The 19,160-nt window shown below is 43.8% G+C and overlaps 1 protein-coding gene across 1 annotated transcript in view; it reads left to right on the forward strand.

Moving 5' to 3' along the window:
- Window positions 1–894: 894 nt before the first annotated feature.
- nedd9 (neural precursor cell expressed, developmentally down-regulated 9) overlaps window positions 895–19,160 on the forward strand; it is a 28,516-nt gene continuing 10,250 nt past the window's right edge. The window contains exons 1-2 of the mRNA XM_079176234.1: window positions 895–1,064; window positions 14,147–14,560. Of these exons, the coding sequence (XP_079032360.1) occupies window positions 1,053–1,064; window positions 14,147–14,560 (426 nt within the window). The 5' untranslated portion in view covers window positions 895–1,052. The remainder of the gene's footprint in view (window positions 1,065–14,146; window positions 14,561–19,160) is intronic.

Raw genomic sequence — 19,160 nt, forward strand, 5'->3', positions numbered from 1 at the left:
AAATTGTGTTTAAAAGAAAATACTGTAGCCAATGTGCGTTTGGCATACAAGGTTAATCATACTTTATTTTTATGATGTAAAGTAACCAACAATACAACTTGTGTATATAACAATGCCGGGGGGGATCAGTACATCAATAAAAGTACGAGAATTGTAACAGTGTTACATGTTTTCATAGCGTTAGACATACAGTAGGTAGAGTGTGGCCTCTTGCTGATTGCAGCTGTTTGCATCAACATTTTAAGGCCTACTGTTTCTCGGCCATAACGCAGTCAAATCTGAACACAGACATAATGCATCTTTTAAGATTCAGTGGGACTTAAAATTATCATTGATGATATATTGATAAAAGTCCATAAATCCACTTAGAAAACATAAGGGGGAAAAACGAAGCGTCTTACATTATACATGCAGCAGAAGTTTCCTAAGAAGTTTTTAATCAGTACCAAAGTTTTGTCTGTACATGGGTTCATTACAAACAGGAACCTCCAATAGCTAATTCGGCACTATTTTAATGATGCCAATACAACAATTAAAACATGTATTTTAGTTCTAGAGAACTAAAATAAAGAAATCCACAGATGCACTTTTTTTAAACTATTGCACTATTAAAATGTGTTATTTTTTTAATTACCTACTGAACCAACATTGAAAGAAAGTATAACTATTTTACTATATAATATAGTCTGTCAAATAGATTAAATATGCTGTATTGTAGTCTAATAATGACGTCACATTTGTAACGGAGCAGTCCGCGCGGGGAGGGGAAATGGGGGGCGGAGGCAAAACGTTTCCTCCGACCAATCAGCGGGGTTTGATGCAAATGAGCTGGTCCGACCCTTCAATGTGGTGAAGAGCAATCTGGTGGAGAGGAGTAGAGAGCAGCGGTGCGGATTCAGAGAGATTCCTTCGTGCGTGTTTCTCCCTCCACGAAGCTCCGGATGGCTGGTTGACCGCGCAGAGAAACACGTATTCAGATGTGCGCTCTTTGACGCGATAAAGCGGATATTAATACTCACTGTTACCGGAGTCACAGACAGAAGAGCTACAACATGAAATACAAAGTAAGTCATTACGGGTCGCTAATTTCTCTCTCTCTCTCTCTCCTTCTCTCTCTCTCGTGTCATAATGAATGCTGGAGAGAAAATAACTTACAACTAAGCTGTTTTTTTAAAGAGTATCCTACGTGGCGGGCTACGACTGTGAAACTTCTCCACTTGTGGTTTCATCGCGGTGATCCTAAAAGTTATTTAAATGAGTGCATCCGGGTTTGTTAAAAAAAAAAAAGGGAAACTGCTAAAGGATGTTGTCAATGTGCTTTGTAAATGTTTGTGTGTTCATCGATGTGTAGATGTCTTATTATTGACGCATCATCATCTCTACCCTGAGGCTACATTTATTACAGGGGCGTAAATAGAGTCCCCCCCCCCCCCCTTTAAAAAGTAGAAATAGGTTCAGAAGCAGAAATAGGTCGCAGCAGTGTCCCTGCTGCTGACAAAGAACTGTTCAAACACTTCACTTCTGAGAGTCAAGTTACCACCTAGTAGGACATTTATAAAAAGCACATTTCACCTCAGTGTGAGACATGTCCACTTCCATGACACGACTAGTTGTTGCTGGCGTTGTGGTTATTGTTCTGATGAGGCTAGTGCTGGACAATGTGGTTCGTCTTCATGTCCTTACAATTCATAAGTTGCTTTGTTAAGGTGGCTTCTAACGATTCTAGTCACTATCTATTACTGTACTGTGTTTTTATTGTCTCAGTCTGGTCTTTTAATATGGGTCAGTAGTTGTGTTTTTAACATATAAAAAGATTTTCAAATCTTTTGATCACATCGGGCGAAGAAAAGCAGCAAATCCTCAAAAGGTGAGGATGCTGGAAGTAGGAAATGTTTATCATTGATGTAAGATGACTTAAACCATGTATCGGCTGTCAGATCACTAGAGTCTGTCAATGGACTAATTGATTGGTTAATCACTTCATTATAGTGTGATTTCTCAGTTTTTCAGGGGGCTTATTATACGAGTTAAATGACTAAAACATCATCACAATGACGCAACAATCCCGTCAGCACAACCTAACACAATTATACACGCTGCTGATTTGTATCATTATCTGTGTTGTCATATTTTCCACTTCTGGCCGAGATCATGTGATGCTTTCACTTAAAAAAAAGGAAAAAAAATGAATCGTGTCCTGACGAAATCACTCAGATTGCTCTCTACTTCAGCACGTGACCGATCGGAGACTCCGTTCGTGTCCGTGGCCGTCAGTCACTGAGGTTTGTTTTTTCGTGATGGACGGCTTGGACGTCAGCTTCAGGAACATTTGGATCGAGGAAAAGTCTCTTCAGCTTTTATCACTCATTTGTGAAACACCGGCCATTTAAAGAGAGACTTGGCGCCTTGAACTGCTGCTGCTGAGCGTCATCTCGCCTACACTTAAGTCTGAAGTCTGCCTCGCCATATTTGGGAGGCAAAAACGGTGCTAAGTGGCTGATCCAGAGGTTGTTGTTTTATTTTTTCAGGGCAGTGGCTGTTTGCTGAAGTGTGAAGTAGCTGCCTTGGCTCAGACATTGGACTTGACACTTTTCTTCAGGCGTCCACTGGGCCTTGTGTCACTCTTTAGCAGGGTGCGGTTGTTTGATTGGAGGGTGTGTGTGTGTGTCTGTCTGTCTGCGTCATGGTCCGAACTGAGTCATTGTCCAGGGTGAAGCACACGGCTCACAGAGTAGTCGGAGGGCGATGATGGTTTTTCGGGCGCGAGGCCAGGGAGCGTAACAAGGATTTCAGGGAAAGGGAAACAACCTCGATCGTGTCTCTGCGATCACTGTTTTCATCAAAAGTGATCAACGCCGGCGTTTCCAAGCTGCTAATCTGTCTTTAGGGAGGGAGATCTCTGACGTAAAAAACTGCGTCTGCACCTCTTTTGTTTGCCTCGGGGCGAGATAAGGGGGAGCACAGAAATCACGCAGCGTGCTCTTTGCTTATGATAAACACATCTGCATTATGCAACACAGCCGGAGGAAAGAGGGTGATCGGGTGACGCGTTCTGATTCGCCGCTGTGTTGGTGGAGATTCTCGCACGTCAGCGTCTCAGGCATCCTGGTTATAATCTGTTAAATAGTGCCAGAGTTCAGCATCAGATGACTTATTCACAGCTATATTAAGCGCCACTTTCCCTCACAGAGCGGTAATGTTTCAACAGAAGCTCTTAACGAGCCGGTTGGTGCCCCCGTCACGTGTCCTGAGGCGAGGTGCTGTAGTGTGGCCAGACGCACCCCCCCCCCCCCCCCCCGTTCAGGTGTGAATGAGAAGGCTTGTCTTCCATAGGTCACCTAATGCGTATAATCCCCCTCGGTGGGTCCTGCACACAGACGGATCTCTTACAGCGTCAGTGAGGCCCAGAGGTTTAAAGGTGTAGTTCAACATTTTGGGGGAAAATGGGCTTATTTTCTTTCTGGCGGCAAAGTGGCGACCGATCATATGTGTTTATTTCACCCTGTTCCATTCAAGTCTAAAAGAAAAGTCGTTCGCTAGTTCCAAGTGCTTCTTTTTACCACATAACTCTGCCAACGGACAAGTAGCTTAGCTTAGCATTAAGACTGTAAACAGGGGGATTCAGCTACAGCTATGATATCTCATTTCTTTACTCTTGTGTACAGAGTAGAAATGTAAAAAACAGTAATTTGCTGTTTTTGAAGGGTTTGGACTCAGCGCTACAGCTAGCAGCCAGGAAGCTAAGCGTAGCATAAAGAGTAAAAACTTTTAGAGATGTTCATTCTTTGAACTCCCTGTAAAACATGTTGCTTTATGTTTTGTACTGCTTAAATAAAATACAACAATTAGTGAGTTCCAGAGGTGCTGCTAGCTGTTTCCAGTCTTTATGCTAAGCTAACTGTCCCCTGGCTCCGGAAGATATAGGTGTAAAAATGCAAGTAAATCTTCTCATCTGATTTTCCACGTGAAAGACAATAAGCATATTTCCCTAAATGTCAAAATGTTCCTTTAATGCTTTACAACACAACTTTCTGGGGCAAAATAATATAACGCATACATTCTCACCCAGAGACTTCCACAACCTTTAAACTCATTCCTTCACAGCTGACGTAACTGTTGCAGAAATAGCTTCACAAGCACAGTGAGGAGTGATTAGGTGAACCCACATTCTGGCAAATATATGTGTGTGTGTGTGTGTGTTTTCTTTAGTGTTTCTTTTTCATGGGTTCAGGCTCCAGGCACTGGTCCAAAAAGCAGCGAGGGCTGGAGGAGAGCGGAGCAGACATTGTTCTGAGAGGGAGGAGGAGGAGGAGGAGGAGGAGGAGGAGGAGGAGGATCTGTGATGCTGAAAGGGCCTGCAGAAAATGAAAGAAAGAGGAAGTTGTGTTGGGGAGGGGACGAGGACGAGAGGGCAAACAGAGTTGGATGTTTGCGGGGGGGGGGGTTGGGTGGAGGCGGGAGCCTGTAGGTCGAGGAGTGCCCCGTGAGAATGAGAGCATTCCGGGCGATCGTGCGTGGGAAGCTTGTTTGGGAAGATGCTCATGATTGTTTCAAGGTGGCCCTCATTTTGTTAATGAGTCTGGCAGCACCAGGACACTCACAGTCCCGTCTCTGCGTTGTGCAGAAGAAGACGTTCGTCTTCTCGGGGAGAAGAAACCCAGGCACACCAGCCCTTTGGAGAAACCTCACATGTTATGTGAAATAGCTTTTCCATGCTTTTCCACACAAGCTCTCCGGCTCATTATGAGATTGAATTCAACGCAGACTATTTCCTAAACCACTGCCAGTTAATGCTACGCTACATTTTGGTGCAGAGTGTCTTCAAGTTTGCTCCCTGTGTGAGATTTTCAGTGAGCGTGAAGAGCTTCTCCCCCCCCCCCCCCCAGCCAGAGTGAATAGCGATCCCCCCTCAAGCCCCCCATCTCGCTGTGCCCCTCGCACCGTGAGCCAGTCATTAACATTTGAAAACGGTCAGAGACAGACTGCATTGTGTGCTCACTTCGGCCACAGAGAGAGAGCGAGAGACACTACGCAACATCAGCCACAATATAATCATTTCCATGCTTGACCTTTGGCGGAAATCATTCCCCCCCCCCCCTTCCTTCCTTCCCCCTTGCAGAATGCCAGCTATTTTGCAGGGTCATCTCTCAAGATGCAGCGGGGCCTCTTGTCGGCTCGGTTCGAGGGCCGGTCCTCGAGGCAGATAAGAAAGGAGACGAGGCAGCGGAGAATAGTGTTAAACACCGTTAGTACTGCCTGTAGTCACTTGTTCGTGCAACTTAACTGGCTGAACATATGAGGCACGTTAGGTGATTGATTAGTCGTTGCAGTCATTTTTCTCCGATTCCAGCTCCTCAAATATGACAATTTGCAGTTTTCTTTGTCATTTATGAAATTAAACTTAATATTGTTTGATTTTTGACTGTTGGTTTGATAACACAGGCACATTTAAGACGCCACCTTGGGCTCTGGGAAATTATATTGGGCATCTGTTTGACCACTTTCTGTAATAAATCATGTTTATGCATCTAAGCCAGGGGTGTCAAACATACGGCCCGCGGGCCGGATCCGGCCCGCCACGTCATTTTATGTGGCCCGCGAATCTACCAGCAAAAAAAAAAAAATGGAAATCGCGCACGGCGGAGCTCCTCCCCGATCCGCGCGCACACACCTCCACCAGCGTATGTGGCAGCGGCAGCAGCGGCAGCAGCAGCCCCCCCCGCCGACGACGACGGAGCAGCAGCACCCCCCCCCCCTTTTATTTCCTTGACTTATGGAGAATGATAAAGTGTATTTTGTTGTGTTCCCACTTTCTTCCTTCAGATATAGTTTTGTGATTTCCAGCATTGTTGTGGTTTGGCGAGACTTCCCTAGGTAGATAAGTGTGAATCTGATCCTTCTCTACTACAAACGATTTCTCTGTGTGATTGTTGAAGGTTGGTGCACAACAAACAGAAGCTGACACTAATGTAATGTTGATTACTCGGGATATTCTCAGCCATCTCATTGGGTTCTGAGAGGTTTTCATGGGCAATTAAAACAATGTAAAAATACTCACCAAATGACTTTATAATAAAGATTAGCATTAGTTGCAGCATGGTCAACCTTTGACAGAAATAAAGAAAATACAACCTCTAAAAGCATCATCATCAAAAGCACTAAAGTGTTAAAAATGGGGGAATGATAAACAAAAGATTCCCCTTTCATCTCGGATGCTCTTCCTGTCTCAAAGGGGGACGATGGCCGCCTCAGCTGTTCGTCTCTTTGTGTCTGACAGATCTTCGCGTGGCGTGAAATCGAGAAGACACTGGAGTGAATCTCCATCCCATTGACTATTCCTGTATGTAAAAACCATTCAATGTGGCCCTGCGGAGATACCATGAGACATATTTCGCATCTCGGCTAATGCCCCCCGGAGGGATTAGCTCTCGTCTCCGGGGGTTACCACGATGCAGTAGTGTACCCTCGTTTGGCATCAATGCCGAGCTTGGAAATAATCCAGCTCTCTGCTCTGCCAACGCTGAGCGCCTCTTGGCTGGGGCCCCATGAATACCAACCATACTGTTGGGGGGTGTTGTGTGTGTTGCTGATACTTTCTTGACCCCTGTAGATGCAGTAAATTGTCTGTTGTAGGTCAGAGGTCAGCAGCCAAACAAAAGCCCCTAGAGCGTTCAGAGATTCATAGCTTTGCTCGTAGACATTTCAACAGCATGGATGCCGGCCAACAAGGCTCCTCAAATTGAAGGACGGTTTCTCTTCCTGCCGCTTTACGCGATTCGCACAGTCCTGGGATGACTCAGCAGAATATGAGCGGCGTCGTTGCACAATGTGTTTCCCCAGCAGCCATTCTAGCTCACAGAACTCAATACACACTTTTTGGAGAGAATATCTCCAGTGTGGCTTTCCCGTCTAATTATAGGCTGTGTTTGGGAACCGGCGCGGGAAAGGACGAGTTCATTGGAAGCATTGATCACTGGAGGAGGCAGGATGTGCTGCAGGCTAAAGAGGAGGGCGTCATGTCAAGTTACCTTGTAGTTTATGCAACAGTAAAGAAATATAACGGATATGATGAATGGACAGAGTGAGGAGGTGAAGTCATTTCTCAAATCACATCCTTTGACTTCATCAGAAAGGTGGCTGACGGCCCATGTAGTGTTGCAGCATGGTTTGTTACTGCTGTAACTGGCTTAGGTTGCCACAGTTTAGTCAGATTGGCAGACATCAGGTAACTAAGGATTTTGGATCTTGTGACATCATGAGAATCCAAGTGCTCAACTTTTGATGAGCTGGAACTCGCAAATTATTATTTTTGCTCCAAAAAAAACCCCTGAAAGGATGAATGAATTACCAAAATAGTTCTTTATTCAATTTCTGTCAACTGACTAATGAATAAAACGACCAATAGTTTCAGCTGTAGAAGGAATTCTCCAATACGATACACTGTATTGGTACCAATACAGTAACAACACAATATTTACTTCACAGGTGAGGAATAATATATAGAAACTCAAGACAGCTATTGTGTCCGATTAGCGCTAGAGTTGCTGGCTTGCGTGTTAGCCGTTAGCTCAACAGCTACAGTATTAAAGTAGCCTAGCCCTGTGAGTAGTCTCTACTTCACCAAGCTTGTAGCGCGAATACTTCTGGTGTGACCGGGCCTTTCATCAAAGGATAGTGCTTAAAAGCATCTTTATCTTAACATAAGCTGCCATACAAGGATTAACAACAAGGATTAGTTTTTCAGGAAAAGATCCACCGAAATGACGAGACAGTCTCACATCCACTGGCTAAACAAATATCCCAGCTCTCAAACGGAGATGTTTTGAGCATGAGCGGTTCGTCACAGCTTGCAGTGCGGTTAGACGCAACCCGGCACATGGCATCCTGTCGCAGAGACAGTCGCCATGCTGTTGTTTGAGATGTTTCAGGGAGTGGAGGTTTCCTCGAAGCGCTGCAGCAGCAGCAGCAGCTCGTGAATCACAAATGAGAGTAGAAGGGAAGGGGGTGGGTGTCATATTTACCCTGGGGATACAATAGTCTTTTATGCAGAATGAATAGGACTGTTTCTATCAGCCCGGAGGAGCTTGGGTGTGCTGTGTCTTGAAGTGTGGGGCCTAATGAAAATCTTCAGTCACAAAACAAAACAAAAATGCTTTTTTTTCCAGCTCGTTGGAAAAGAAACACAACGAACATGCCAATGACGTGACTCCTCTGTTCTAATCAATGGCCGGGATGAAGCTGGAATAAGCAATCGATCTGTCTTTTTTTAAAGTTCCAACTCTATTCGTGCTTCTGTAACTGTGTCACAATTGATTTACAGCTGCTTGCATAAGATACATCAATTGTGTGGCCGCAGTGCCTGTGTGGGATCACATTTCCCTGACTGAAAATCTAAGCTCCATTAAGTTGTGACATTTTCCGCAAGACTCTTTCTGAAATAGCGGAGGTGAAGTTTCACCGAGCCTGCTGTGTAATTATGTTATTCCACGGCCCAGTGGCTTGGGTTGTAATCAGAGGGTCAACCTTCCTGAAAACTGTCCAAATGAAGAAATTACCATGTGCTCTGAGCTCTGAACCGCTTCCCATGAGCCCTTCCTACCCAGAGCCCTTCACACGGCCCATTTATTTGAACTGGCTCTCACCCGCACTCTGAGGAACGGCTCGTAAAAAGTCATCAGGTCCTCATTACCGTCATTACTATAATTATTTTCTATATTTAACCATGTGAAATGAGGCCAAATGAGTGTGCTGGTTCGCCCCTCTTCGGCGAACCAACTCAGGGACGCGTGTCACTGTCGGTACGGCCCTAAATGCTATGTTTCTCACAGTCGGAGAGCACCACTTTTTCCTCTTTTTTTTTGGGAGCAGGTTGTGTTTGTTTGGGTTGAAAACGTCCTCGTCTCTTTGGAAGTAGGACCGCTCCCGTTGCTGTGGGGACGCTGTGTCTCTGCTATGTGGTGTGAGTTGTGCTTATGGCCTCAGTAGCGGGGGGGGGGGGGGGGGGGGGGGATTTGAGTATTTGTGCACTTGTTTAGCCAAAGCCACCTTCATTATTATTAGATTGATGTGTACCCCACAGAGGCAGAGCCAAAACCACCCAGAGAGCTCTTGCTGAAAGCGAAGGTGGGGCCCTTTCAGCAGGCCGGTGAAGTTACACAAGGTTTTCCTTTTTTTATTTTTGGATGGTCAGCACAGGCTTTCCACACAGGACATTTATACTGTTTGTGTTCAGGCGAGACGCTGGGGGAAAAAAAAAGCACCAAAAAAATTCTTGTTGGTGTGTGAGTCAGAGAGTGGAGGGGCTCAGACAGCTGGGTCTTCAGGCTGTGCATCGAGCTCCAGGTGCCAATCCGGACAGCTCAGCTTTGCACGTTTCCTCGCTTCCTGCTGACGAAAACGTACCAGCCGTGAGAGCGTCTCCAAAACCAGATGTTGCAGAGGGCAGTATGAGACCTGGGAGACCCCGGGGAAAAAAATACATGTGTACAGGAGTTTTACACCTCCTTTTATCTTTTGTGCTTATTAATGTCTTCAGGACCTGCTCCGATTTTCAGGCCAAAATGTGTCAGGCTTCATCTTTAACATATTTAGAGTCAAAACTATTAGTTGTTTAATTGATTAGTAGTTTCGGCAAGAAAAACATTTCAGTCATTTCTTTAAAAAAATGTAGTACTTGAATTTTATGGGAATTTTTTCATTTTTGTTTGACATTTCATAGACAGAATGATTCATTTAAAAAAAAGAAATCTGCAGATTAATTCACAATGAAAATGTTTGTTAGTTGCAGCTCACTATGAAACAATAGACGTGACACAGAAAAGCTACAAATTCGCATATTTTGAAATCCGAGAATATTTGGTATTTTAGCAGTGTTTAAAATGGTTGCAGATGTAGTTTCTTTTTCAAACGAATAGTCGATAAATGTACGAAACGTTGCAGCTCTAAATTACAACAAATGGTTGAAGCTACAAATATTTACGTCACTGGATCTGGTAACGATTAAAAATGGCACAAGAAAATCACAAAGTAAAATCACAATAAACTTTCTACTGAAAGTATATTTAAAAAATACATTTAAATGTAGTATTTAAATATATAATTTATCATTATTTGAAATAACATTATACCCTGACACATGTTCAATAGCTTGTATGACGCAACACACAGCCTCTTATGATCCTAAAATATAACCATTAAGAGACCTTACACGTCATCTAGAGATGAGACCTTCTTTTGACCGTCTAACCCACTCTATGATCCTCTGCCAACCCGCGCTATTTCATTAAGATTTGAAGGTCAGGACCGGAACCGCCTCATATTTACATTAGGAAGCAGCAGAACGCCTCTCGCCTCGCCGGCTTATAACGGATAACTTCCTGGAAGCTCGTCTGAGGATGAAGCAGAAGGGGCCCTCCCCGCCTGCCCACTGACAAATGGCAAACACATGTGTTTATAGGAGGATCAATGGCGAGCGGTGGAGTCATCGTGTTGTGACTAACCAATGTTTACACCAGAGATCTGACGCCCGCTTTAATAGACAGTTTCACCTGCTGCGATTGCAGTCACGCAGCTGAATGAAGCAAACAAAAAAATAAAAAAACACACAGGAGCGTCACTTCAAAAAGAAAAAAAAAGGATCTGCGTGTAGCCGTTAGCCGTTACAGCTAACTACAGGTTTGTTCAGTGTGATTAGTGGGGGTGATGTTTTCTGTTCCACATCACCCATCAGGCTTGAACATCTCATCTGGCTCTAGTGGGACTCACCGTGTATTGGAGGTGCTATCGAAGTGATCATCATGATTTGTATGTTTACTTCCCCAAAAGCTCTGCCCCAATACAACCGTAGTGAGGAGGAAGGTTGTGTAAATGTGTCAAATTCGTCCCTTTTGGGATCCTTGTAGTGGCCAAACTCACAGCAATGGGTGATGCAGTACATGTTCATGTGTTTTGCAGCATTTTAATCAATCCTAAAAGAGCTTTAAAGTATGACCTTAATATTGTGATGGTTATAGTATTTATGTCTTATTGACATTGGCTTTATGTCCTCATAGTGTCGGTTGCTAAAAATTATAAAGATTTCGGCCAAATCAATTTTTCTTTTAGATATTTTTCTTTCCTCTTGACTTTATTAAAATATAAAGTACAAACGTATTGAAGTGGGTACTTTGACGAAATACAAAAGTGACCATAAAGCATTGTTATGACACCAAACTAAGCACTCATTCGTATGGTGGCCCTGAAGGCTCAGCGCACTGGAACATGCAAATAGACCCCAAAAGAAGGAAATGGAACAAAACAACACGTGCAGCATTAAGAACAAAAAACAAGCACAAACTGCAATTGATGACGATGTCTTCTCAGGCTGCAGTGTGTTGAGCTTGATGCCAAACTTTTTAAACATACGCTTTACAAGTTCATGCGGTTGTCGGTACCATTTTTCAATGTCTATGTATTAGTGCACATGTGGCGCAGCTGGATGCATCGCTGTAATTAGCAGAGACAAAAGGAGTGCGATACGTGCTGCTGTTCTGGTGTCTTGAGAGGTGATTTCATTTCTCTTTTGAGCATCAAACACCAAGCGGTTAACCACAGCAGGACAATGAGTCTCGTTCAAGAACCACTCGTACTAGCAGGTTGCTCTGAAGTAGCATGCACGAGTGATTTAGGAGATAATGTGGCATGTTCGCTAATTGTGAATACTGAAGTGGTTTTTTTTAGATGTTGGGATGATTTCGGCAGAGACAACTTTTACATTTCAGTGTTGTTTTAGGAAAATTATCTTTATGCACATGTGTTAGTCTGTCCAGTATTATCCTCTGTTGCACCAGACAGTGTAACATCACTTATCAAATACCTCATAGAGTGTCACATCCCCTTGACGCCGTCTCATATTACTCGTAGAGCGCTTTGCTCTAGTTTTTTTAAGTGTTTAACCTACATTACTGGTTTATTTTGTGTCCCTTAACACCACCAGTGACGCCGTTAGACTTGTTATCTTTTTGTCTGCAGGACCTGAAGTTCTGTGGAACTGTTTTGTTTCGGTAACATTTCTGGGAGTGAAACTTGCACACAATCAGAACAGAGCTGGCAGCCTTTACATGGCAAGTTTTGCCATTGATTATTCTAATGATCAAACTCACAAATGTTAAGTTAGTTAAGATTAAAAGTTTGGGGAATCTTGTACAAACAAACTTCCCAGAAGGGTTCATAATAAGAATGTTTTTGCATGAGGCCCAATGTCTCGAATATATTCAAACTCTTAATTGGAGCCGCAGTTGCAATCACAGCAATCAGCCTTTTCTTTTCCTCGTGGATGCCTCTGCCAGCCTTGATCAAATTATTGCGACAAGCAAACATCCAGGTCCGCTCCCATTGGGCGACTTCGACCTACGGGGGTCACAGCGGAACTTGCCGCAGCTAGCTGGCGGCGGGGGGGTGATTGCGAGGGTGTAATTGTGCAACTGGTGTTGCTGGCTAATGGTCCTGACAGTGCGCTCAGACAATAGCCAGGGAGGCCAGGCCCGCAGCGAGAGATAACGACGTTAGTAGCAGAGAGAGTTTCACATGGGAACTGCATGAATCAGACTGGGTAGGAAAGAGGAAGGCCAACGAGGGTTCAAGAAGAAGAGGGCTTCCTCATTCCCACACTGAGCTTCTGAAGGGTGAGGCGTTAATGGCTAAAGATTAGTGAAACTGAATAATACTTTACTGTTGAGAAGCTGTATTTGGATGCTTAAAAACAGTTAAAGTCACCGTTTACTTGTTGCTGATAATCCTCACTTTGTCAAGATTTAGCTTTTTGTGTGCATGTAGCTTGTAGTCCGATTAGGAATCCAATTGTACTCTGCTGATTTCATCTGGTACGAGTGTGTTTAAATCAAGCTGCAAGACGACGTAGTGTGCTTCTAAGTCTTCTGTCTGTCTGTCTCTAGCTTCAGTTTCATTATAAGACAGTTTTTAGCCATTTTATTGCAGAAGCAATAAATGTCAAAACAAAAGATGTGTTACTTGTTTTTTTTTTTATTGTCTTATCTGGCTGGGTGGTGGTGCTGCAAAAAGCAATCAAGTTGAGTTGTTCGCACGAAATAGACGAGCTGGGAAAACCGAACGCTCCTTTCCCTCAGTATCTAACTTTAAGGTGCCCTTGAGCAAGGCTCTTAATCCCATAATTGTGTTTGAGGAGCTTGCATATGAAGTACAGGACTGTTGTTGTGCTGGACAGTTTGTCATTATGCGAGTATGAAGCAGCTGAAATGGAGTTTTCATACTCAATTAACTCCTTCCATGGATGAATAAAGGCTAAAGGGAAAAGACTGATGTATTTACTGAGGCAATTAGTCTTTAAATGTCCCTCTCAGACACAGAAGTGGCACACTCTGGGGGTTTTCCTATCTCCAAAATCTGTGGTTTTGAGTCATTATCCCTCAGCCCTCGCTGGCCCTTTTAGATAACTGTGCCCCGGAGCAGAGAGCGCAAGCTGAGAAAATCCCATCATGTTCAGATTGGTCTGAAAAGGCATCTGGTTTGGAGCTGTGGGCTGATGGGATCCTGCATGGTAATTTGAAGCACAGAGAAAAGTTCACCAGCATGTCATTCGCCAAAGTGTTTTAAAACTATAGAAAAGTACTGCGGCTGATAGTAAACGCTAGTGTTTTAAAGGAATAGTTTGGCATTTTTGTGTGGAGATTGACACCACTCTCATGTCTGTATGCTAAATATGACGCTACAGACAGTAGCTGTTTAGCTTAGCATCAAGACCACAGAAGCACAACTTGTCTTTTTTAACACTTTTGTTTTTGTACCAATTTAACGAACAATATATAATGTGTTGATTGGTGAGCGTTGGAAGGCTGGACAGAGGAAGGCTAGCTGTTTCCGGCGGTTTCCAGTCTATATACTAAGCTAGGCTAACCGGCTGTTGGCTATAGCTTTATATTTAAAGTAGAAAAATTAGACTGTATCGATCTCCTCATCTTATTCTTAGGTAGAAAACAAATAAGCTGATTTCCTAAAATGTAGAACTATTAATTTTATGTTAAAAATGATTGATTCAAATGTGACAGTATGTGACGTTAGGTTGCTGCTAGCTTATTTCTGTGAAAATGTAGCAAAAATCTTCGTCTAAAGATCTGCTTTCTTTCTGCAGAACCTGATGGCCAAAGCATTGTACGACAACATGCCGGAGTCCCCCGAGGAGCTGGCCTTCCGCAAAGGGGACATCCTCACCGTCATCGAGCAGAACACGGGAGGCCTGGAGGGCTGGTGGCTCTGCTCTCTGCACGGCCGCCAAGGCATCGCCCCGGGCAATCGCCTAAAGCTGCTGATCGGACCCATGTTCGAGGCCCAGTCGCCGACCGCCGCTGCCCAGTCGCCCCCTCAGAGCTCGGCATATCAGCAGAATGCTGGCTCAGGAGGAGCTCAGGGGATCTACCAGGTGCCACCGTCCCTCCAGAGTCCACAGCAGCAGAGTCAACAGAGCATCTACCAAGTCCCACCTGGACAAGACGTCTACCAAGTACCCCCAAGAAGTACTCTAGCTGCTGATAACACACCGAGCAAGGTGAGGCAAAGAGGCTTACATTTTCCTTGGGCTGCAATTAATTAATAGTCATTATCAGTTAATTATCATTAACTGATAATGACTTTCCTTAAAGTAGCTGGTTGGAAGGAACAGCTGTGGATTATTGGCAATAGAAAGTAGAAGAATACCGTACAGCTTACAATAGCTTGTTTGGTCCAAGCAACAGTCCAAAGCCAAAAAATAAAAAATTCACAATGATACAAAATGAAAAAAGCAGCAAATTCTCCCTTTGGAAGGCTGAATGCCTCGTTTTGTCTTCCATCATTTATCTGATTAGGTATTCACTGTCACAAAGTAGTGGGGTACAAACTTTTAAAAACCACATGTCTACGATTTACACAAGTGCTATAGATAAATAGAAAATAAAGAAATGGAGGGGGTTTAGAGAAAGGAAGAAAATGGCGACTGATGTGTTCGCTGTCCTCTGGAGACAGTTCTTTGGGATCAGAGCGGATTTAAAATGTAAACTCTGCTGAACGAGGCCTTCACTGGCGAGTGTGGGGTATTAGATGTGATAGGACATGGCATTTACACCGTGACCGGTTATCCTGCCAGTCTGCCACGACTCTCATCAGTGTGATTGCACACACAGGGAGCAGAGAGGCCGGAGAGATTGTGGGTCTGCGATGTGAAATGTGGACAGGGTGTGCCGGGCCTGGTGCTTACCACAGAGCAGGGTAGTGTTTTTGTGCAGGGCTCCCATTTGGCTTTATATGTATATTGGCACACAGTGTGTAGCAGAGCCAGTCGAAGCCACAGATGGGCAGTGAATATGGGAACTTGTGGAAAAGCAAACAGCACAGAGCTGTTTTTTGGATTTTGGTGGAGCCCAGCTGCCTGAAAGTATTTTTTTTTTTTTGTATTTGAATGCTATACACAGGGTGGCTGGCAAACCCAGTACACCTGGCAAGGCCCCTTTCAGTAGCTAATCCCCCTAGCAGTGTTTCCATTGTGTAGATTTGTTTTTTTTACTGACTGGATGGTTCTGTATATCATTTCGATATGGACAGCGAAATAGTACACAGAGTGCCCTCCTATCAGTAAATAGTATATGAAGTAGGGCTGTACTGAATTACTTTAATAGTTTAAGGGTGTAAAGCATTGTAAAGTCAAAATGTATGGAAAAAAATAGATGTATTGATTTCCAAAATTCACAGCTTGATTTTATCTAACCAAATATTCTGCTTAAATCCATATTTGTTGGCATTTAGCCTTTTAAAAAACTACATTTTCATTTCCAATAACTCCTCGTCTCGAAGTCAATAGGTTAAGGAGCTTTCTTTAAGAGATTGACGTTTTGTTCTACAACATAAAATATGTCGGTAAATACCACTCTCGTGAATTTTGAAGCTTGAACAAGCCTTAAAAAAGGCGGTTGCTGACAAGTGGCTAAATGAGACTACAAAACGTCATCACACCGGCTAGTACCTTTACAGCCTTGTGTATACTCGCACTCATGTGACCGTGGTGCACTTTGCTTTTTGCTGCTGCCAATTGCATTCACACTTCGAAAAGCATAAAAGTGGTGTGGAATTGTGAAATTATCTTGCTGAACAAAACGTGTAAGTATTATACACTTGTATGCCACAGAGCTTTTTTTCTGCAATAATCCAAAATCGAATGCAAACATTTTGATTAACTTTTTGTTGAGGGAACCAGTGCGATGCTAACTTCCGGGTTGCCCTACAAAAATACGTCATCCCTGTCGCGCTCTATAGCTACCATAAGCATCTTGTCTTTTAATTTATTCATGGTAGGAAATGTTAACTGATGTGTTGGCCTATCATTGCCAAAAGCAGTTAGGTAATGTTGGCCATTGTTAGCTAACGTTAGCCAACACATTAGCTAACATTATCTACTACTTATGGTGAGTGTTTTTAGCTGATGTGTTGGTTAACATTAGCTATCAAAAGTGACTGGATGTGAAAGCTAACATTAGCTTACAGCAGCTAACATTAGCGTCCATAAGTGATGCCTCGGTGAAATTGGTTTATGGTAGCTGGAGTTAGCAAAGTTAAGCTAGTTATTGCTTTATAACTGACATTACTGAGGTAGTTCGCTGACTCCTCTCTTTTTGTGCTGCTGTTGCACTACATTTCATTATGTCCTATTGTCATTTGTGGCCATTGTTCAGCTAAATTTGCAAAGTCTTGGTTTAAAAAAAACACACCAGTTAAACAAGTGTGCGCCCAGTGGTCCTTCTTTACAAAATGAAGTTATTGGCAGGTGTGTGCTGAAACAGGAGGGAAGAATATTCCTGTTTATTCAACCGCTTAACTAGTTTTAGCACCTCAGACCAGATCATCCCTCCAGGAGACGGATAGTAATTACATGCTGGATGAGCTTTTGAAATCCCAAGGGTGTTTTTCTTTTATCAAATCAGCTCCAGCCATCATAGAAATGAGCTAAGGTATGCATTTTCAGTAGGTAAATAGGCAGCAGGCGCCGAAGGCTTAGAGGACTTTGTGCGATTGACTGTGTGATAGTCAGTCAGAGCCGTGGGGCCTGAGAGGAGAGACCTGCCAATCAAACCTGCACACCGTCAACCAACACCTCTCGTTACCACTAACGAGCCTCGGGGCTTACGCGACGAATGGAATTGAAAAAGGCTTCGGTGATAACATGGAAAATCAAATGACAGTGTGCATTGGGCTGTAATCATGTTATTGCAGAGATTAAATTAAATTTTGGACGTTTAACGTTCCCTCTAATCTGTGGTTATCAAAGTGGTGCAATTTTTTCGGCGGTGGTTCCCGTCTATTAAATAGAACGACTTTGACTGTGCTAGTGTATTTCACGGAGTTCAAGGCTCTGTTGTTTTCCAGTGACGTATCTGCCTGTTGGACAGAAGCACCAGCAGCCTCTGTGGCCACAGTCGGTCCTGTTAAAGCCAAACAGCAATACCTGTAGTTAAAGGTTTGTAGAGTGGATGCTGAAAGTTATTTTGGGCATCCAGGGTTCAAAATGTAAAGTCCCCTGTTTGCCTACAAAGGCTTGGATGAACATGAAACTGGTTGAATCATCTGTTCAAAGATACATGGGGCCTAATTTAGCTCTTTGGTAAAAAGTCAAAGATTCATAAATAAAAACTATCCTAGAAGACTGACATTAATGATTAGCATTTACTGCTAACGATAAGAAAACTGATGACGTATTAACCTTATTTTATTCAGTTTACTCTCAATAAACAACAAATTCTTTCTTTGAGGTAATGGACACGTTTGGGCTTCAACTTTAAATACGACGCACAACTCTTCAACATACCGGGCTTTAGTTCCCCAAACGTTTTCTAAAGGCTGTCTTGCCTTTATCAGGGTGGTTCTTTTCAAAATACATTTCATCTTTCAACTCAAGACTGTTTAAGCAGGTTGACCTCAACACGTCCCTGGTTTAATTAAAGTTCACTATTTGGGAACAAATGTAAAACATCTGGGATATAAAGCGTGGTATGTGAGAGGAGAGTTCTGTGCTACTTATTCAATTTTGGTGAAGTTTACAGTGTGTTGTAGCTTCTTCTCCATAGTAACAGTGACAACAGGGGCAAAGGTTTGAAAGCTAGTTTTTTGCAAACTAATTGACAAAAAGCTTGATTAAGTGAAACAGTTGGCCACAATATGAACCTGGAGTAAAGTGAGAAATATCCGAGAGACTTTAAAGTGGCTCCTTCCACCGCCTCACAGTATTTGTGGAGATCATGTCTGTTGACATGAAATCCAAACCGTGACCTTTGCTCTTCAAAACACCAAACTGTTTACTACTGCTCGTCCTTGCGCAGCAGTATTGATGACAGGCTGCCGAGCGTTGACTCACCCCCGCATGCCGTCTAAATCTGCCAAGAGCCAATGGAGTTGAAGGGGGAAACAGCCATTTTCTTGTTGTCAGGGGACACTCACTCGCTTCCCAAAATGATTATGGAGACTGATGTGGGCTTCCTAGACTGATAATCCCCTCTCATGTTACCCTAAAGCCTCCCTGCAGAGAACGGTTCCTGCATGTCCTTCGCCATGTGTTGTGTGTAGTCATGCATGCGCGGGTTTGCATGCCGACCTCGCAGCTCAAATCCAGAATGGCGACTGGTTGCTTTCTCTTCATGTGGCGTGGGGCTCTGGTACATAAAGGCACACTGAGGTTTTGGCGCTCCATTACTCTCTGGCTGTTTGATGCTGCGGCCTTGTCCTTGGGTGACCCTCCTGGGAGGGTGAGCTACACAGCTGCCCCCCTTACCCCCCCTCCCCTCCCTCCTTCAAGGCCTTCCGAGCTGGGACCGTGTTGCACAGATGCCTGGAGCTCTCAGCCACACAAAGAGCCTCCTCACATGGAGAAGCCTTGTACCTCCTTTTATCACTCTGCTCTTAAAGGCCCGTTTTTTCGTCTCAGTGCGCTGCTCTTGATTTCCGTCTTCTGCGCTGAAAGGTGCGTCTGTTTCACGCCGTCGGTTTCCTCTGAGGTCACGGTGCTCAAAGACGGGTTGGGTTCAGAGTTCAAAGATCTCCGCCGAGCTTCTTATCTACTCCTACCAGACGGCCTTTTCATTCCCCACTTCCTGACTTCATGAGGTCTGCTCCTTGTACGGGCATTT

Source organism: Pholis gunnellus (assembly GCF_910591455.1).
Source record: "Pholis gunnellus genome assembly, chromosome: 16".
Lineage (NCBI taxonomy): Eukaryota > Metazoa > Chordata > Actinopteri > Perciformes > Pholidae > Pholis > Pholis gunnellus.